Here is a 22427-nt window from a genome sequence, read left to right as displayed (position 1 = left end):
TGATTTCATTGTTTCAAGCTGTCTTGACAAATTAGTTCCCACTTAAATTTCAAATATAAAATCAAATGTCGTCTTTCAAATATGCATCTGAAAGGTTTTGAGGCTTTCTTTGGAAATGGATTTGGGATCAAATCCTGCTTACTCACGAGGTTAGGCTTATTAACTTTTCCCATGAGTAAAGGTTACAGGCTTTACATTTTCACTTAGATTATGTAATATCTTATTCTTGGATGCAAAAAGGCCAACTTGTATCTTGCCTCTGTTATCTTTTCCTCTGTATTCCCAGCCCTTCTGATTGGCTGTCTGATTTCTTGCCCATTTCTGTAAGATTCAGGTTTTCTTTTCACCTCCTGGCCAAACAACACAGAAGTTTTAAAGTCAATTTCATGTTGATAAAAGATGTCAGAGTTACATCCCTGGAAACCAAAGACACATGACATAGTATATTGTACAATATAGGGTGGATTTTAGCACATGTGCTTTCATTTTGTGTATACTAAGTCAACATTTAAAAATGTATACTTAAACTTGTAGTATTTCGTTCAGTCTTCAATATATGTTCTTCCTCTTATTGTCAGTTTAACTTCTGTTCTGATCCCACATATTTGCAAAATCTATATTTGGTTTGAAATAGCCATTTTGACTTAGTTCAGCAAAATGTGCTGCTGTGACAGCTGACACATAGACTCATAATTACCTACAAGATCTCTTTAAAAGGTTCTGATAACCCCCAGCATGATCTTAATTTTAATTGACTAACAGACATTTTGGAGCATGAAGTGGGTATTCACCCACAAAAGCTCATGCTCCAAAAACGTCTGTTAGTCTATAAGGTGCCACAGGATTCTTTGCTGCTTTTACAGATCCAGACTAACACGGCTGCCCCTCTGATACTTAATTTTAATTTACACTTTAAGAACAATTTCATTAGTTTTTAGCACATATCTTTATTAATGTACTTTGTTACCTCTCTCCCAGCTGATGGCCAATTGCTCTCTGAACGGGAAAAATTATATGGGGTGCTATATCATGCTTTACTCCATTCTCGCTATCTAGTGGCTGTATAATCCATGTCCCCTTGCATTAATTAAATGTTTTACTGCTCCCTGTGCACGTCTGGTGTTTTGTAATACTAAGGCTCTTTAAAAATTCAATTAAAATGTGGTCATTAATGGATCCTTTCCCCTCAATAGCTGTAGCTAAATGGCAACAGAATGTTCATTGTGTGACTCTTTCTTCAGTACTTCTCACGTTCGTGAATGTTTTTCAACTCTGTGTTCTTCCTAGGTTGTGAAACCGTGGTTTGAAAATGACCAAATATGGGTGTCCTGGAACCACAGTATTAATATTCATGTTACTAATGAGTTTCTGATAAAACTGAGAGATCACAAAGTAACTCTGACGGTATGGGATACCAAGGACAAAGTTTCTGCAAAAGCTAGGTTTAGTAAACCCAGGTTTCCTTTTTCACAGGTTGAGGATTCAGATGCAATTGGTAAGTTAAGTATTAATGTAAATAGCCACAGTCCTTATAAAATGTATTACGAGAAAGGAGGTTTAGCACAAACAAGAAAACAAGGATATTATTTTTAGTGTAATACAGGATTACAATAATTCATCATATTGCTAACGAATCACTTCTGTTTTTCATAACCAACTTGCGTGTGCCCACTGTTTTAATAATTTATTAGATGGTTATTTTAGGTTCATGTGTGAACCCCATAAGAATTATTGCTATTTGTTCATATTTTAAGAAATCTTGAGGTTTGTCCCCAGCAAGTTTAGAGGCAGAACTCTGATATCTTGCCTAGGTAGAACTGCAGTTTCAGATTTATAATCTGAGTTTTTCTTTTTCTTTCTTTCAAATTAGTGATTGGGCCCCTTTTGTACAGGGAGAGAGTACTTCTGTTTCAAAGTTGCACTCATTTCCTTTTCTCATTTTTATTCTAATAATAAAATAGCTGTATTTGCTCAGGAGAGCTCTTCCAGTTCCATGTATTTCAGTGGAATAAAAAATGATGTCCTCATCTCCCCAGATATTTTTTACGTATACATTTCAATTGCTGGCAAGTAGACTGCTCTGTGGATTTTTTTTTTAAGTGAGCTGTCACTACCAAATAAATATTTGAACAAATACTGAGAGTTCTGTTGGAATAAAGGATCTGTTAGTAAGAGTCTTTAATGAAGCTTTAGATTTCTATCTGGCAAAGCAATCCGAGCATGTAATTCTCATCTGCCAGGAAATAGCAATTGTTGGGAGTGGAAACTCATGTGTTTCACTCAGTGTTTCCTGCTGATTCTTCTGGAGGGCATGAGACTTTGTAGCCAGTCACTTATGCAGCAAGGTGAGGGCAAAAAGGGTGAGAGGCCAGAGGTTCCACCTCTCAATTCCATAAAGAATCTATGCCTAGAGGTCAATTTCTCTCATCTGTTCCCATGGCTTCTTGCCTCTCTGGCAGGACTAATCTGAGCCTATGAACCTCAGCAGCCCCCTCAGTATGTTACGCAGCACAAAGAGTGAAAACCACTTATGCTAGCTACCTCTGCAGGTTTGGAAGAAACCTTCTGGCCCTGCTTGACCTTTATCTCCAAACCCACAGAGCTGTGCACCCATAAAGTGGGCTTCTTACCCTGTTGTGACCCAAAAGCCTGAATAGTAGATAAAATACAACAAAAATAAGGCAAAATGAAGAAGTCTGAATGGAAATTTCTTGTTATCTTTTCCCGCTCCAGGTGGAGTAAAATATACGGTGTTATTGCAAAGAGAACTCTTCGAGGACAATCAGCCAGAACTCAGCTGTGTTAAAATGAAAGGTGTGAAGGTTCCCAGTGCACCAGAGAAACCTGCAATGGGTTTTGCAGCAGGTAAAGTAGTATGAAAACAGGCTGGGTGGGGGCCCTGGGATAAGGAGCCCAGAGAGGGAAACGGGGCTGGGAACTGGAAGCCAGGGACTGGAAAAACTGGGATTCATATGCAGGGTCCTGAGAGAGAGGCTGCAGCTGACTAGGCAAGGAGACTGAAACATGAATGCAGAGCTGGAGGGGAGAGGCTGAAACTGTCTAGGCAAGGATACTAAGGCTGACATGAGTCGTTGAGGGCTTGGGTGTGGGGACTGAGAGGAGTGACTGGGTGAAGGAGTGGCATGACTGACACAGAAGCTGAACAGGATGCAGGTAGAAGGGATCAGGCAAGGGGAAAAGGGGTCAGAAGGGACGTATACCCACTAGAGCACTTTCCCCTCCAGAAGCTGGAGTGGAACACAAGATTCCTGAGTTTCACCATCCATCTACTGTCAGCAAATATCTGTGAAGCCCATTGGCAAAGTGTATCTGATCCCCCTCTCATGGCTACTTTTGCTACCAGTTACTCTATTAGCTGAAGTGACAAAAGACTGTTATGTGAACCTAAAGGTTCCAACCCTGCGGATGACTGTGTAGGGCTCAGTAGGATGCCACAAGGGGATCTGTCTTTTTAGTTTGCTTTTCTATAAATGTAGGAAATTACACACACACAAAACTGTTAACAGAATGTTGTTAAGGTTGCAGAGTCAAGCACTGGAAACTTAGGAAATGCCAGAACTGTCTGTGCTTGACTATGTACTTTTTCATGTTCTTTTAACATAGTGATATGTGTGTGTGTGTGTGTGTGTGTGTGTGTGTGTGTAACAAATAGTACTGTTTAGAGAGGAACCACCTGTGAACCTCCATAAGCCTGTTCTGACCTTAAATGTTTCTTAGGGAAGTACTTTCCTGTTTTTATTAATGAAACATGGTAGTATTAGAATTTTGTTTGCTTCTCTTAGACTATGGTACTGGGCTTGCATTTTTTCAAATGGAGATGTAAAACTGAGACTCTGACTACTAAAGATCAGTAAAGATGCAGTGGAAAACGTTACAATGTCAGCAGTGGGTGTTAGCATCAACTGTATTGTACTGGCTCTCTCTATTTATGTACTTGTATGTTGGCAATAGTGCCATCTAGTGGCTGATCCACATGGAGGCTAATGGACTTATTACTATGACCAGCAAGGGAGATAACTCAAGGGGTAGAAGCCTGTGTTTTTGGACTGGAAGGACAAGTCCGGCTTCTTATCTGCTGTGTAGGTATGTAAATTATCTAGTTGTAGCCTGCAGCAGGTAGATTACAGTGTCTTGGCCAGTTTCCACTTGGACAATTGCATTTTTCCTTCCAGTTTCAGCTAAATAGAGAGTTCTGCACTTCTGGCCGTAAACTGTTGTATAATGTTGCTGTAAACGTGTTGTTGTTTATATGTAACCAACAATACAGAACAACCTTATGTCACCAAGAAGCATGTGTGCCTATTGCTAGGACTTAAGATTTTGTTTGGCACAGATATATTCTCTAGTAAGTTACAGTACAGCCTAGGCTTCCTCTTAGGGAGTCCTTTGCTAAGAGTAATCACCTCCTGCAGAATGATGATTTAGCTTGGCTGAGGGTGGTACATTATAACATGACCGTAGGCATATATCAGTATTACACTCAAATGTATTTCTCCCCTCTTAAGGCTAAATCCTGCCTTGCAGTATACTAGGGAGAAAAGAGTTCTAAGAATTCTAAGCTCAGGAGACATACTGTACCATACTGATAGTACATAGAGAGCATATAGGGGCAGATCCTCAGCTGGCTGCAGTGGAGTCAATGGAGCTATGGTGATTTACCCAGCCTGGGGATCTGGCTGATAATATTGAGCATGTGTGCTCATCTTGTATAAATATTAGCTATAATATCAAAGACAAAATCTGACTAAAATAAAGTAACATCTGGCATAAATAAGCAAAAAGGAATATATTATTTCTTCGTATACATGAACTTCCACACACGCATCCCGACAGCAAAGTCAATAACTACCTAAACACAAACACTATGCAACACTAGGCATGTCACTACTCAAAAAATACCACTGTAGGTAACATACTTTTGTTTTCTGAGATGTTTGTGGTTGTATTTTGATTAGTCTTATGGGATGCTCTGAAAAAGGAAATATTAGTAACAAACGTGAAACCTGTTTTACCTCAGGGGAAAGTAAACCTTTACCAGAGGAAGATGAACTGTATGAGACACCAGCATCCCTTTCTGTTTTCCAATCTTTACTTCCTCCCTCAAGGACAGATGACTTTCCTTCAGTGAGGTAAGAATGCCTTCTGTTTACCACCAAGGAGATTATTACCACACCTGTGCTGGGATATACTCACATGATTTAAGCAAAATTGAAAGCAGCTGGTTTTTTAAGGGTTGTCATGGTTATGCTCTGATTTCAGGGTCTGCTGACTCTGACTTTTTGCATTCACATATGTTGGAGTTATATTAACTGTTACAAAGAAACAGCATAATTAAAACACCCTTTACACCAAAATATCAAGCTATGTGTGGTTTATTTTGGGAAAAGTACCTTTCATAAAAAATACAAATGTGTTACTTGTATAAAATTATCAAACCGTTTATTTCCAGACAGATATTTTCCTTTCAACTGAGTCCAGTGCCTTTAGATTTACCAAAATTAGGCAGTGTGAATAAAACTAGATGCTTGCACTAGGAAATGTGGTAATGGCTGTTGGCAAGAGAGAGAAAATTAGATGAAATGGCATGGTGGCCAAGTGTGTGGAAATAGATGATCTCTGTGTGGAAGCCGAGGAGGAGGAAGCTTTTGCCTTGGTTTCAGTGTGTTTTGAATATGTCAGCTGGGTCTTTTATTGTGAGATTGTGGTGAAAGCGTGAGAAGTTTGGACAGCTGTTTGTGAGAATGCAGTGCTATAAATCCCAGTCTCTTCTCAGCTATATGCCTAACTTTAGTATGCCAAGAGCTTTATTTCAGTTTTCTTATTTTATTCGTGTTCTGTTCTGTTACATAAACTGTTTAGTACTGAAATATGCCATTTGGAAGAACATTTTTCAAATGGTGAGGATAGAAACAACATTAGGACTTATTAGCAGAAAGTCTTGTGTACAATAGTAAGCACCATTGACTTAATAAATAATAATAATTGGAGATATACCTGTCTCATAGAGCTGGAAGGGACCTTGAAAGGTCATCGAGTCCAGCCCCCTGCCTTCACTAGCAGGACCAAATACTGATTTTGCCCCAGATCCCTAAGTGGCCCCCTCAAGGATTGAACTCACAACCCTGGGTTTAGCAGGCTAATGCTCAAACCACTGAGCTATCCCTCCCTTTGTGAGCTGAACAGATTAATTCTGTAAATACAGATATTTACAAGGCCAAATTCTGCTCTGATACACTGGTGTAAATGTTGGGTAACTCCCTTGAAACAAGTGGGAATCACTCTGGATTTACATTGCTGTAACTAAGAAGTTCATGGGCTAAATTCTGCTTTATTTACAAGAGCAATTGTTCATGTTGTCAGTTTAATGATTCAGAATCGCTGAATAGTTTCTAAAGTCTGGTGCAATTATCAGTAATGTTCTTTCCTGACAATAAACATGCAACATCCTAACATTTTACAAAAGCCTACAGAGTTGAGGGCAGTGGAGAAAATCCTTTTAAAAAATTAATCAGTTTAAAAGAAATCAAATTGACTGTCCCATCATATCCATTGTTAAATGAAAGCTTTGCACTTTGGTGAAGTAAAAATAATTAAACGGAGGCAAATGGAGTGCATTTCTAGTTCAACATCTTAAAAATAAAACAGTTTGTTGCGTTTTTTTTATTGACTTCCTCAGGGTTTTCACTTTTTCTCTAAAAATCTTGCACGTGTTCATATGTACAGTATATCTTGTCATCAGATTCTTACACCATTTTACTTTCTGTCGCACAACATTTGGAATGTCTTCATCATAAGGCATTTGAGCAAGACTTATGTAGAACTCTTTTCCTTATTACTGACACAGCCAAGATTATGGGCCTGATCAAATCCCAGTAAAGTCAATGAAAAGACTTGCATTGACTTCGGTGGGCTACTGCTAGACTCTTCTGAGCAATGTATGTTTACTAGGAACAGTACTCATTAACATGGGTTACTACTGTAAGGCTACATCTACACTGCCAACCCAATGGCAGCATGTAGGGTATGTGTAGCTACATGCCGCAGTGCAAAACAGGCTGCATCCACACTGAGGTGTGTAGCTACACATTAGTGAAAGGCTCAGGCAGCAGGGAGCTGCCGGAACCTTTGCCCTGCAGCAGAACACTAAATTGCTAAAAACAGCAGTGTAGATGGGGGAGGCATTGCTTGGGCACGTAGAGAGCCATATATGGTTCATACCCACAGGGTTCAAAATGTTTTTACTTTAGTTGCCTAAGCAGTGCCTCACCATTTACACTGGTATTTGTACCTGTGCTATGGTGGGGAGGGGGTACAGTGTATGTACTCTACACACTGCCATGTAGAGTGTACGGTGTAAGACATACCTTAAGGGTATGCCTACATTGCAATTAAAAACCCATGGATAGCCCATGCCAGCTGGGCTAAGGGGCTATTTAGTTGCAGTGTAGATGTTTGGGCTCGGGCTGGAGCCTGGGCTCTAGGACCCTCTGAGGTGGGAGCAGGGCCAGCTCCAGGCACCAGTGCAGAAAGCAGGTACTTGGGGTGGCCAATGGAAAGGGGCGGCATGTCTGGCTATTCGGGGACGGGTCCCTCGGTCCCTCTTGGAGGGAAGGACCTGCTGTCGAATTGCCGCCGAAGAATGAAGCGGTGGCGGTAGAGCTGCCGCTGAAGTGCCGCCAATCGCGTACTCCACCCCCTGCCGCTTGGGGCGACAAAAACGCTGGAGCTGGTCCTGGATGGGAGGTCCCAGAACATCTTAATTGCAATTTAAACTGTCCCTTAGCCCAAGTCGTGGGAGCCCAAGTCAGCTGGCACAGGCCAGATGTGGATGTCTAACTGCAATGTAGACATACCCTAAGTCAGGTGTAGTCAACCTATGGCGGAACGCGAGCTGATTTTCAGTGGCACTCACACTGGCCATTAGTCCAGGGGGCTCTGCATTTTAATTTAATTTTAAATGAAGCTTCTTAAACATTTTGAAAACATTATTTACTTTACATGCAATAATAGTTTAGTTATATATTATAGACTTATAGAAAGAGCCCTTCTAAAAACATTAAAAAGTATTACTGGCACACAAAACCTTAAATTAGAGTGAATAAATGAAGACTCGGCACTCCACTTCTGAAAGGTTGCTGACCCCTGCCCTAAGTGTAGGTTGTAACTCAACTGATTTTATGCTGTATATACAGAATAAAAAATATCGCAAATCTCTGTAGACGTGGAGAACTTCAAAGACAAGTCTGAGTTGCCCATGCGAGCAAAATGCTCTGATTTTATTTCAAATGGTGTTTTGTGTGAGAGGACCAGCATCTTTAACAATGAAATGATTGTCCCTGTATTTAAAATAAATAGTACCTTGCTTTGAATATTCCAGTGTTCCAAATGTTCTAGGACATTGCTTTGAGCTGTTGGAAATCAAACATTTGTTACATAACCTTGAGCTACTTTTATAGTAAGTTTTGATGAGCTGTTATTTGTGTTTAATCTCTTGTTGCAACTTCTCTAATGCTTCTTGGTTTGCCGTCTTTGCTCTCTTTTAACAATTCTGAGTTCCTGCTTTGTAGACTAAATAGGCACTTCGTAACCATTTACAGTGTATTTTGGCTTGGCAGTATTCAGTTTTCATATTTTTATAATTGACAGATAATATTTATATTTATTTTTAAGCATTTTTTTCTATTTTGATCTATTTAAATTTTCACAGTTGCAGGAAGTTATGAATTCGAGTAATATCCAGCATACATACTCCGACAGTTTTTTAAAAAAATATGACTTTAAAAGAGTTTTTGAGAAGTTGAAAGTACAAAGTAGTTTACCTCTCAAACAAATTCAACTTTTAGTACAGACTGACCTAGGTAGAAGTCCTCTTTATGCCGGCATAAATTCAGAGGTGTAGCGAGCGCCCTCCGTACCCTCCGACCGGAGGGGGCCCCGCAAGGAAGGGAGCCCCTAAAAGTGGCAAAAAAAATGTAAGGTATAACTAGTAAGTGACATTTATTGATGCTATTGCACAATCCATGTCGGTTTTACTAACAAAACCGTGAAGTCATTATGATAAATCATAATGCTATTGGCTACATCAGTTGTCTGTCGGTCAGTTTCGAATTTTAGTTGGACCCATTCAAAGAATGTGTATTTGCGTTCATAATGGCGGTCGGCGGATAAATGTTATTAATTTAGTTGTTTAGTTTTTTATCATTTCCAACGCAGAAGCGTGCTTTATGATGTCTAAGAGTATGTATAAGAGTGGAGCTAGTAAACGAAAGGCAGCAAAAGATGCCGAGAAGGAACTTGAGAAAATTCCAAAGTTGTCAACGTATTTTGCGCTGCAATCCAACGTACAGGTACAGGCACATGAAACTGACAGCGCTAGCTTATTATCCAAAAAAGCAAAATATTATTCAGTTATTTTGGACTGTACTTCCGACGTGTCACATGAAGAACAGATGTCTGTGGTGTTACGTTTTGTTGGATGCAACGGTGAAGATAGTGTCAATATTTGTGAAGCGTTTGTTGGTTTTCTTAATGTTCATGATACAACTGGTGAGGGCTTATTGGAAGCGTTTCTTAAAAAGGCAAACAACTTAGGAATAGACATTGCTGACATGAGAGGCCAAGCTTATGATAACGGCGCAAATATGAGAGGAAAGAATAAAGGAGTTCAAGCCCGCATGCTAGAAATAAATGACTGTGCCTTGTATGTACCATGTGGAGCTCACACTTGGAATCTTGTGATCTCAGACGCGGCAAAGTCATCGAAATATGCCGTTGACTTTTTCGGTCTGATTAACAGAATATACATTATCTTTTCTTCTTCACCTTCACGTTGGGATATACTTCAAGAACATATGCCAATATCTGTTAAAGGGTTATCGGACACTCGTTGGGAGTCGAGAATTGATGCTGTGAAGCCATTGCATTATCACCTTGAAGAATTGTGCAATGCTTTGTCATCTTTGTGACAATATGCGCTCGAAAAGAAAGATGGCAGTACAGCAACAGAAGCCGGTGCGCTTTTAGACCATGTTACTATGTAGCCTTTTGTTCTGACTGTGTACACGTGGTATGATATACTATTTCACGTCAATAAAACCAGCAAATTAATTCAGTCACCAGATGTGTCAATTGACGTACTGCAGGCAGAAGTCGGTGCTATAATGAAGTTTTTGGAAGACTATCGAAATACAGGATATAACTCTGTGGTCACAAATGCACGTGAAATAGCAGAGCATATGGGTATTGAGCAGGTGTTTCCAGAAACCAGGGTTCGACGTAAGAAGAGAATGTTTGATTACGAATGTGCTGATGATTCGAGTCATCTTTCTGCCGAAGAAAAATTCAAATCGCAGTTCTTTCTTGTTCTCACTGATCAGGCCATATCTTCTGTTTCGTCGCGATTTGACCAACTCGTGGAGTGGTATAAGTTGTTTGGATTTCTGTACAACGCTAACAGCCTGAAGCAGAGTCACAGAGAAAATGAACTGGAGAATCACAGCAAAAATTTTGAAAGAAAAATGGGAGACATTGATGCCAACGAACTCATAATGGAATTGAATCGTTTTATTTATGTCATCGAGAAAGAGAGAGGACTTGTCACGGCAAACAATTTTTTAATGTACATATACAAGAACAGCCTTCAGGAGATATATCCGAATCTTTGCATTTGCATCAGAATTCTTCTGACCACACAGAATTCTTCTGACCAGACACATCAGAATTCTTCTGACCACTCCTTTCAGCACCAGTTACTGTCGCTGGTGCTGAAAGGAGCTTCAGCAGAATGAAACTGATCAAGAATATCCTGCGCTCAACCGTGACAGATGACAGACTTTCTGCGCTTGCAGTTATCTCAATCGAAAACAAGATTGCCAGATCTCTGGACTATGACGCATTGATTAACCAATTTGCGGAGAACAAGGCTCGAAAGAAGCACTTTGCGTAAATACGGAATACATGTACACTGTAGGCCTATGTATACATAATATGAACCCTGTATATTGTATTAAATAAATACCGCATTCCAGTTTCTGTATTGTAAGGCGCCCCGGACATATGTTCAGATGGGGCCATGTTCTTTGTTGCTACGGCCCTGCATAAATTACTTTTCTGATTGTTAGGCACAAACATTCATGTTTTCAGGATCAGACTTGAACAGTTCACAGGAGTTCTTTAATCTCCCATGTGCATTTTAGCAGAATAGAAATTAAATGGCATCATTGGCACTGCATAAGAATTCAAAGAAACTATTAGCTTTGTGTCTCAAGGGTTTTCTAACCAATATTTCCATTAGTGGGAGGAAGTCCTGCACTCCACTGACTCTCCGGAGCTGTGTGAGAATACTTCTCAAAATCAATATTAATTCTTCATAAATTTGATGACTGAAAAATGAAACCCCAACAAGAATAAAGTGAATTAACTTAGATAATTTTTTCACATCTTAGCTCATAGAGCTGAGAAGCGATTAAAAAGAAAAATCCTAGCATATGTCACTATTGCTCTTTTCCATATATATAAGGGTTATCATTCACTCTGCAATAAGGCTGTATTAATCATTCATTATTAAACTATATGAAACTCTGCTCCATTTTGAATATGGAAATAAGTTCATTTTTAAACATTTTGTATTTATATCCATGAAATTTATAAAAACAGGAAGCAAAACATTTTGCTACATCTGCATGGACATTAATGATTAAAAACTTAGTTTCATTGCAAAACTTTGTGCTGAAAGTCACATGATTGGCTGAACCATACTTCTATGATACAGTCAGCAGGCCAGTCCGTGCTTACAGACAACCCCCAAATCTGAAGCAAATACTCACCAGCAACCACACACCACACAACAAAAACACTAACCCAGGAACCTATCCTTGCAACAAAGCCCAGTGCCAACTCTGTCCACATATCTGTTTAAGGGACAGTATCATAGGACCTAATCACATCAGCCAAACCATCAGGGGCTCATTCATTTGCACATCTACCAATGTGATATGTGCCAGCAACGCCCCTCTGCCATGTACATTGACCAAACTGGACAGTCTCTACGTAAAAGAATAAATGGACACAAATCAGACATCAAGAATTATAACATTAAAAAACCAGTTGGAGAGTGCTTCAATCTCCCTGGCCACTCAATTACAGACCTAAAAGTCTCAGTATTACAACAAAAAAACTTCAAAAACAGACTTCAACGAGAGACTGCTGAATTTGAATTAATTTGCAGATTGGACACTATCACACTAGGCTTGAATAAAGACTGGGAGTGGATGGGCCATTACATAAGTAAAACTATTTCCCCATGCTTGTCCCCCTCCCTCCCCCAGTTCCTTACATCTCCTTGTCAATTGCTGGAAATGGGCCATTTTCATTACCACTACAAACAGTTCTTTTTCTCTCCTGCTGATAATAGCTCACCTTAACTGATCACTCTCCTTATAGTGTGTATGGTAACACCCATTGTTTCATGTTCTCTGTGTGCATATATCTATCTATCTTCCTACTGTATTTTCCACTGCATGCATCTGATGAAGCGGGTCTGTAGCCCATGGAAGCTGCCCTGGTCACATCTGGAAAAGAATGTCTCTTTCCTGAAAGGGAACTTCCTTCTAGCCTCATTTTATACCATGCACAGCCTCTGTATCCAGGGAAAATAACAGCCACAGTACAGTTGGACGCTGTATTTCTTCTCTTAAATTGATTCCAGCAAAACTCCCCAGTGGTGCTGTAAACGCCGGGCCTGGGCTTACTATTATATAGTGTTATTGCTCAGCCCCTGCCTGAGTGCCTGACTCACTGTGTTTATTTCTGCCCTCATAAAGGCTTCAGAGGAAGACTCCTGCGGACGAACTAATTCCCCACAAGACATCTTTCCAATTTTAGTGAGGCAGTGTGGTTTCCCACTGCCCTGGAGAGAGACGAGCCCCAGCTAACCTCTCTACACGCCTACAGATGGGCCCACCTCTTATATGCCTTTTTTGCCTGCAGTGGGGAGGTCTCGTTTTGTTTCCAATATATCCACCAATAAATCCCAAATGGCCTCTGTGGACTCCACACCATTAGTCCCTTCTTTTTATTCTCAACACCTGAAGGTTCCTGTTCTTATTAGTAATGGTTTCTAGGGTTCCAAGTGTAAAAGTATAATTAGGCAGACCAAAAAAGAGTTTGAAGAGCAACTAACAAAAGACACAAAACTAACAGAAAACGTGATAAGTACATCAGAGGAAGGAAGCCTTCCAAACAATGGGTGGGGCTGCTATTGAGATGCTAAAGGAGCACTCAAGGAAGACAAGGCCATTGCAGAGAAACTGAATGAATTTTGTTCATTGGTTTTCACTACGGAGGATGTGAGACAGATTCCCACATCTGAGCCATTCTTTGTAGCTGACAGATCTGAGGAACTATCCCAGATTTGAGGTGTCAGAAGAGGAGGTTTTGGAACAAACTAATAACCAGTAATAAAACACTTGGACTAGGTAATTTTCACCCAAGAGTTCTGGAGGAACTCCAGTATGAAACTGCAGAACTACTAACTGGTGTGTGTAACCTAGTGCTTAAATCAACCTCTGTACCAGATGAATGGTGGATAGCTAATGTAATGCTGATTTAAAAAAAAAAAATGCTCCAGAGCTGATCCTAGCAATTACAGGCCAGTAAACCGATCATTGGTACCAGGCAGATTGGTTGAAACTATAGCAAAGAACAAAATTAACAGATGAACATAATATGTTGGGGAAGAGTCAGCATGGTTTTTGTATAGGGAAATCATGCCTTACCAATCTACTAGAATTCTTTCAGGGGAGGTCAGCATACGTGGACAAAAGTGATCCAGTAGATTTAGTGTACTTGGACTTGCAAAAAGCCTTTGACAAGATCCCTCACCAAAGGCTCTTAAGCAAAGTAAGGAGCCATGGAACAAGAGGGAAGGTCCTCTCATGGATCGGTAACTGGATAAAAGCTAGGAAAAAAGGTTTTCACAGTGGTATGATAGGTAAATAGCAGGATCTCTCAAATATCTGTACTGGGACCAGTGCTGTTCAACATATTCACAAATGATCTGGAAAAAGAGGTAACAGTGAAGTGGCAAAGTTTGCAGATGATCCAAAATTACTGAAGATAATTCTGTTCAAAGCTGACTGCAAAGAGTTACAAAGAGATCTGACAAAACTAGGTGACTGGGCACCAAAAGAGCAGGTGAAATACAATGTTGATAAATGCAAAGTAATGCACATTGGAAAAAAATCACAGCTATATATACAAAATGATGGGGTCTAAATGAGCTGTTATTACTCAGGAAAAAGATATTGGAGTCATCCTGGATAGTTCCCTGAAAACATCTGCTCACAATGCAGCAACAGTCAAAAAAGCTAATGTAATGTTAGGAGACATTAGAGAAGGGATAGGCAATATCATAAAATATCATAATGCCACTCTATAAAGCTCTGGTATGTCCACACCTTTAATACTGCATTAAATTCGGGTTGCCCAGTCTCAAAAAATATATTTTGGAATTGGAAAAAGTTCAGAGAAGAGCAACAAAAGTTATTAGGGGTGTGGAACAGCTTCCATCCAAGAAGAGATTAAAAGGATTGGGACTGTGCATCTTGGAAAGAGGCAACTGAGGGGGATATGATGGTCTTATAAAATCATGCATGGTATGAAGAAAGTGAATAAAGAAACGTTATTTACTCTTTCACATAACACACAAACCAGGGGTCACCCAATGAAATTAATAGGCAGCAGGTTTAAAACAAATATAAGAAAATACTTCCTCACAGAACACACAGTCAACCCGTGGAACAAATATCCAGAGGATATTGTGAAGGCCAAAAGTATAGCTGGGTTAAAAAAAGAATTAGCTAAGTTCCTGGGAGGCTAGGTCCATCAATGGCTGTTAGATAAGCTGGTCTGGGACACAGCCCAGTGCTCTCGTGTCTCTAAGTCTCTGACTGCCAGAAGCTAGGACTGGGTGACAGTCACTCGATCACTCAATAAATTGCCCTGCTCTGTACATTCCCTCTGAAGCATCTGGCATTGACTGCTGTCAGAAGACAGAATGCTGGGCTACATGGACAATTGGTCTGACCCAGTGTTGCCATTTTTATGTTCCTATGTTTCAAGCTCTTTTCAAAACAGTTCATTTTCTTTCATTGGGGCAGATAAAACTACCATCTTATTACTTGCAGTGTTCAGATTTAATTGTTCTGATGGTTTCCCAGTGTGATAGTTTACTTCTAACCCTCACATGAGCTTTGTCATTGAAGATTTTGTAGCTCAAAGGTAAGTGTTCTGACAATCTCTCTTCCAGGACTTAACATCAGCACTTAATAACAATGGCACCTTACATTTCTATAACATCTTCTATCTGAGCATCCCAAAGAGCTTTAAATTTGTATGCTTGTCATTTACTTCCACTGCTCTGTTACTGATGTTTAAAAAAGGCAATAATCAAGGCTTCCTATTAAAATACCTCTAGTTTTGTACATCCTGCCTACTCAAAATCAGAAATAAATGAAGTATGTGTGTCTGAAGGGGTGATTTTTGCGTGTGTGTGTGTGTGTGTGTGTGTGTGTGTTTTTGTACTGACTTTATAACTCCACATGTGGATGTATAGGGCTCTCAGCGGAAGATTTGTTCCACAGTGAATCCATGCAGTGAACTATTACTATTTATTGTGTAGTGCCATAGCTATGCATAGCTTCCACATTCACAACTCTGGCCCTGAATCATTAGCCAGTGCATGGATGCTTCTCCGTTTCAGTTATTCCTCATAGAGTGACTGCAGAACTGGGACTACTGAGAATTAAATTTCTGAGAGAAGAAGGGAACGGTGGGAAGATTTAATGGCAAGGATGAACTAAAGATTCTTCATGTCCCAGAGAATTATCTACTTTGGAGCTGCCTGTCTGGACCTCTGGACAAGCAGTTTGCTCCACTGTGTTTGCCGTTAATATTCAGTTAGAATAGGAGAGGAGGGAAAACTGCCTTGTTCTAAAACTGTCAGGGCCATAGTCTGCCCTCAGTTATTAGTGTAGCTTCATTGACTTTGGGGTTTTACAGGTATAAAAGAAGGCAGAATGTGACCTGTAGCTTTTATATTGTGAAAATGGAGTCCGACCTGTTAACAACAAACAAAAGTGAGCAGTGAAATTATTTTTAGGGTGATTGAAGAAACCTTTAAAAAAAAAAAAAAAAAAGCTAGATCCATCTACAAACATAGTAAATAGGGCACATGCCTACATTTACCTAATAGCAATTATATTTAATAGTTAAGTTTTGTGCCAGTGTTTTGAAAGAATTAGCTATCAGAAACCATCAAATAGTTTTACTTTTGTATTAATACTCTTTGATAGCCCACCTAAGTAATGGTATAATACTACGTTAAACCATGAGCCATATCTGTTACTGCTGATGTAGTAAATTCTAAAAGTTATAGGAATTTAAACTTGCTCTGTGATGCTGAAGATGTTTCTCAGCTTTGTTTTTGTCCCATTAATCAGGTAACTTGATATTATTTTGGATGCTTAAGTCATATAATTAAAGTGTAATTGATGGTTTTGAATCTGAGGCAAACTACATGATGAAAGGGAATTCTCCCAGGAAAGGTAATAAATCAGGTGGAGTAAGGGTTCAGAATTCCATAGGATTAGGTATGCTTTAAAAAGAAAAAAGTAAACTGTTTCTGTACTAGGTGCTTTTTTTAGTCAACCAAAATGTCTGAGAGTCGTTTGCAGTAGTATGCAAAAATCTCTGTTTGTGCAAGGTTAACTGAGATTTTAATATACAGACTTCACACTTGTGTAATACCTTCTATTCAAGGATATCAAAGGACTTCACAGCCATTGAGTTAACCTTATGAACGCCCATGAGATAGATGGGGAAACTGAGGCAGAGAGTGAGGTTAAACAACTTGCTGAAGTTACACAGAAAGTCTGTTGCAGAGCTAGGAATAGAAAGTATATCTATAGACACCCAATGCTATGCTTTTCTTAATCATGCCAATCAAAATAAATTAAAAAAATCAGATGTATTGTTCCTGTAGCAGGTTTTCCCTTTAAGGACTAATATGGACAAAAATTGTGATTTTGTTCCTTTCTTCAGTTACCTCTGTGAATCTCCACTATGTTTATATGTCAGTAATCTGGGAGATTTTTTTGATCCTAGATTCATTTCAGTGAGACCTGCATGTATTCATGTTATATCCTATCCCTAGCATTTTGAGGATTGATCTATACATGGAGAATGGCCATAATAACCCTCTGGCTCACAGTCAATTTATTCCTGTAACATTTATACGTTTTTGGGAAAATGTTTGTCTAGACTATTTCACATTAATTAGAGGAAAGTTTGAATCCTCCATCCCCAATATGGTAGTTTCTCTTTAAATGTATATTTCATATAAGCCCTTAGCAGATTTTCAAAGCTTCTTACATTGCAGAGCTGATAACCAGATTGTTGTCTTGCTTCGAAAGCCAGTTTATTTCAATGAACAGTTTCACAGCCAGTTGAAGCTGTAGTCACACTAGATATTTGCCTCCCTTTCATGAGAATTAAATGGAAATCTAGCATGTTACTGTCCTGATCATTCTGTAGACATTTTCAAGCAACAATGTATCATGTTCCAGTATTGGTTCACTGGTAATGATCCCAGAAAGCCACCCTTCCTTTAGCCTTTTTGGCTCCTACAGCTTTTGTATAGCATAATTATTTGACTGCCATGGATATAAATTCAATTTTACTTAGTCTGTATATCAGATTTTGAAAAACTTAATGCAGCCAGTCATATTTCATGAATTTTATCACTCTTCTTCTGAATGTCATAAGCCATTATTCTTTGATGACTAATAATGCAGGATAAATTCATACCAATGAATCATGTGGCTCTCTGTTAAACTTCTGAGAGCCTTAAGGCCACTGTATTTTGTGGCATACCATTGGCTGTGCCTGTGTGTGAAGGATGCAGAACTGGCACAAAGCAGCTGTACACAGACCTATGCATTAGTAAGCAGAAGAGTATGTGTGAGATCTGTTTCATGCTCTTGGTATTATATGGTGCCCCAGGAGAATCATGACAGGGGATGAATTATACTTTCTGTTAATTCATTTATTATTTAATAGCTCATATTAACTCACTAAGAACGTCACAAAATGTCATAAAAACTAACAATATTTAAATTTAATCTTCTTCCATCATGCCTAGGCCACTCTGGCATGAAACACAACCTACCCACTGGTACTAAAATCTTCCTATTATGTACCTACCCACTGTCCAAATGCTCAGCAACATTTTTTTGCTTAGCATTGCTCATGTATAATGTCCCTATGTTTGAAATTTTAGGCTCCCACCCTGAAATGAGCTCTATGTGGTTTGCTAGGTAAGAGATTAAAGTCCAGCATCTCCATGGGAGCATTCTTGGAAATGCTTCCAGTTTCATAGCAGGGCTAGTTAGATAGGCAGAACTGCTGGGTCTCTGTGTGGATGAGACAATGGTGTTCAGAGCAGGCTTAGGGACTGGGGAACCTTTTGGGAGAGGAGGAACCTATACAGGAAGAATGGGCTCCACCTAAACCAAAATGGAACCAGATTGCGGGCATGTAAAGTTAAGAAGGTCATAGAGGAGTTTTTAAACTAAGAGCTGGGGAAAAGTCAGCATCGTTTGGATAGACACATCCCTCAGGGGAAGATTTATTAAAGAGCATGCTCTATTCTAGTAAAGAAGAGAGGATAGAAGTTGATACAGTACAGGTAGGAGCTGAGAGAAACAGTCAAATGAAAAGAGTCCCATTCAGTTTCATCACATGAAGGCAGACAGCTAAATATTGACAAATTTTATAAAGGCTAATATTCAAACATAAAAAAATCTAAATGCTTAGATGTGTGAACTTGAATGTCTGGTATTAAATGAGAATATTGATATAATAGGCATCACAGAAACTTAGTAGAATGATGATAATCAATGGGACACAGTAATACCAGGGTATGAAATATATAGGAACATGGCTAATGTGTATGAATTTTCTTGCCACACGGCCTGAGGAGAGGTGGTTGTGCTGGTAAAAGGGGTAGAGCTAGCCCCAAATTACCTGGCCTGCATATTGCAATCATCCACAAGTGCAGATTTGTAAATTTTTAGGGAAGCTCACCTACCCTGGCACAAAACCTACTCCCCCACCATAGAGCATGATGATGAGTCAGGGGTGAGTAGAATTTTACAAGGCTGAGCATATGCAAAGTGATGATACCTCTGAGCAATTGGTGCTGTTGAAAGCAGAGAACCCTACAGTGCGTTGAGCTGTCCTGATGTGTGAAATCCCGCCAAACATTGGCAGAATTCTTTATGAAATAGACTATGCAGTATCTCTGTTTCTTCTTGGATATCGGGTTGTTATGTATGTGGAGAAGGCTAAGCCCTAAGATATTGAAAAGTGTAGCATGATTGTGTTGTTTTTCATGTTCTGTTATCTCTGTCAACTATCTCCTGGATTGCTTCCTCTGTATTGAGTAGAGAGGAAAAGGCAAAACTTCAGAATACATTTGTTGTCAAAGAATTAACTGTACTCAATGTATTATTAGCCATCATTCAAAGATTTGCTATGAAAATGTGGCTTAGAAGTCATCGGACTAGGTAGGTGCCTGCAATTAAACGTATGGTTAAATTTCTTGAGTCTACTGCCATATTCGGAGTAGACGTTGGGTTTTGCAACATATCCTTGGAGAGAATCTATATTAATAAACATGAAATTTGTGGAAGCTCCCGCCCCTTCCTCCTGTAACTGTAAAATAATTGCTCCATAGCAGATTGAAGTTTTCCAGCAAAGTATTTAATAAGAAAATTATCTTAGTAAAAATCATGTGAAGTTTATTCTGGAGCATATATTCTGGATATACTTGTGTATATCATGTTATGAGAGATGAGCATTGAACATAGCATTAATGTAGCATTTAAATTGTATATTAAGCACTAAATGGGGGGGGGGGGGAGGGGAAGGAGGAAGGTTATTGCATTTGGCCTTTGCCCAGGAGTTTCACTTGCTAAATGCCATTAGCAAAATAGATGTTTTTGGAGGCATTGTTGTCTAATAATTAGAGAAAGGGATTGAGAGCTTGGATTCCTGAATTCTGTTTCTGATTTTGCTGTTGACTAGTGAATATCTGACCATCTGTATAATGGGTATAGATCATCTATATGTTGGGTATAGTACCATTTACTACCTCTCAAGGGTGTTAGTTAAGCTTCATGATGTTTGTAAAGCATCCAAGGATGGAAGGTGCCCTGTAAAGGCAAAACTACTACTATTTCTCAACCTGCCAAGGCCTAAATATGGAGTCAGTGTATGACAGAGATCCAAAATCAGGGCCACAGTCTTCCATTGAGGAGACTTAACTCTTTGGGATTCAGCTGTTTGGTGTAAATGATTCTTTCAATAACCTCCACTTAATTATTCTTTTTTTCTGATGTAAAAGTAAGGGGACACTAAATGTGTGTTTAAAGTGAGTGTCTTTGGGAGTAAAATGAGTGACAGATGAGAGGTATTGCTAATAAGTTTAGGCTGTTAGTTAATTAACACAGGGATGTGTAGAGGTCCCTGCTGCACCTTTCCTTTGGGAAAAGATTTGGCTCTGATTATGAACCTGAAGGACTAGAAATCTGGAGAGAACAGCTTTTGGTTTGCATCTTTAATTGTTGAGGTATATATCAAATGTGAACTGTGGTATAGTATAGCAACAATATGATTACTACTGCTACTTTGCACATACAGAGTCATTCATTTTGAGGATCTTCAAGGGCAAAGTAACATGAGCAAGGTATTGAATCAGATACTAGGAGGAAGTTTGCTGATGTGTCTGTCCAGGTACTTATATGGTCCTGATCACCGTAGTAACCTATGGGTGACCTGTCTGCTTTGATCAGCTTTTCATTCATTTTCTGTCTGTTGAACTCTTTAAGGCTTGGGGTTTTATTTGAAACACATGGTGGACCATCTGGCCTTTCCATACTAAGTGATAGAGAGTTTTCATCAGTACCAGCTGCTAAGGGTGGAGAAGTATATCTGTGCTCTCACATCTTTTCTTAGCATTTTCTCAAGGTTGGGGACAATACACAAACTCACTTTGTTATGTCTCTCATTGCACTGTTTGATAAACATTTAGATTAATGGCTTCAGCCTGCATCCCTTACGAAAAAGTCCTGTTGACGTCATTGGACCTACTTGGGTCCTTCCTGTGTGGACCATTAAGACCTTTATGAAATATAAACTAAGTATGGTCCCTTTTCTTCTGCAGTGGCCAAAATTCAGCTCTTGTAATAGAAATTTCAGGCAATCCCGTCATTAATATAGAGGTGCAGATCTCTGCATTCAATGTTCCATATCAACTAAAGTGAAGGGAGACTTGTCTTGCTCAAATTAGCATTGCATGTTGGGACCTGTAGTCACTGCAATTACATTGTATTAAAGGCTGGGAACCTCTGTGATCTGCTCCATTTAGTGAAAATGGGTGCAACCCTGTGGTTCAATGCAATCTCCACACAGAGGTTGCCTCCAATTTTGGGGGCATAAGGGTGGGCATGCTTGCTCCCAACTACTGTGTTTGATCTTCATGCTCTGTCTCTTGGAACTTGTCCCAAAATGCCAACATGAAGTGCTGCAGGCCCAGGCCAATCCTTTGAACTGTCATGGTAACCAGTGCCTAGGAATCTGGGCACAGCTTCTGACTGGTTGCAAGTGACTTAGTGTGGAGCTACAGTATGAAAATGGCTGACAAGCTGTGTCCCACTTGTCACTAATTTGAATCTGGTATGGGATCATTACAAAGCCAACATCAAGGCCTTTCCGCAAAGTGATTATCCTCTGATATACTGGGCCACATTTTCAAACTTAGGTGCCTAAATAAGATGTTCAAGCCAGCATTTGGATAATTAAATTAGCACTTGAGAGGAGGACGTTAGCATCATGCACTATGGTAAGTCCATGTACGTGCCAATGCAGACTCCGATGCAAGGTTTGAGCATTCTACCATTTTGGAGACCTCCTTTGAAAATTGGTCCCACTCTCATTATCAAGGAAGATAAGCCATTTTAAAAAACATTGAAGTGTAATTTATTGAAATATTTCTCCAAATATAACATTATCTTTTTTTCTTTTATTTCTTGTACACATTTAAAGTCGTTTTAGTGTTTCAGGAAGTATCGTTTCTAATAGAGACAAAATCCTGAATGAGGGCAATTATTTGAAGCAGAATACAATTGCTGGCTTTTCAGATTATGTGATTCCAAAAAAGCCAGAAAAAACGAAGTTCAGCTTGGAAAATCCAGCAGACCACCCAGACAAAAAAGATCCAAAAGGTGGGAAGTTTTTGAATAATACCTAAAATCAGATTTTAAAAGATAAATGGAACATGAAATTCT

General features: G+C 39.4%; 1 protein-coding gene and 1 long non-coding RNA gene across 4 annotated transcripts in view; both read left to right on the top strand.

The window, feature by feature from the left end:
• The window catches only part of LOC127053377 (uncharacterized), a 155866-nt gene that overhangs the window by 26316 nt on the left and 107123 nt on the right, over positions 1-22427 (top strand). The gene's annotated exons all lie outside the window — the stretch shown is intronic.
• Positions 1-22427, top strand: part of CFAP92 (cilia and flagella associated protein 92 (putative)) — an 80023-nt gene that overhangs the window by 12729 nt on the left and 44867 nt on the right. For 2 of the 3 annotated variants that reach the window (XM_050957726.1, XM_050957725.1), the window contains 4 exons: positions 1288-1495; positions 2734-2865; positions 5039-5150; positions 22186-22364. In XM_050957726.1, the coding sequence (XP_050813683.1) occupies positions 1288-1495; positions 2734-2865; positions 5039-5150; positions 22186-22364 (631 nt within the window). The remainder of the gene's footprint in view (positions 1-1287; positions 1496-2733; positions 2866-5038; positions 5151-22185; positions 22365-22427) is intronic. The other variant, XM_050957728.1, reaches the window with a different exon arrangement.

This window comes from Gopherus flavomarginatus, chromosome 6, assembly GCF_025201925.1.
Source record: "Gopherus flavomarginatus isolate rGopFla2 chromosome 6, rGopFla2.mat.asm, whole genome shotgun sequence".
Classification (NCBI taxonomy): Eukaryota; Metazoa; Chordata; order Testudines; family Testudinidae; genus Gopherus; species Gopherus flavomarginatus.
The sequence above is the reverse complement of the archived record's forward strand: the minus strand, read 5'-3'. Positions and strand labels throughout refer to the sequence as shown.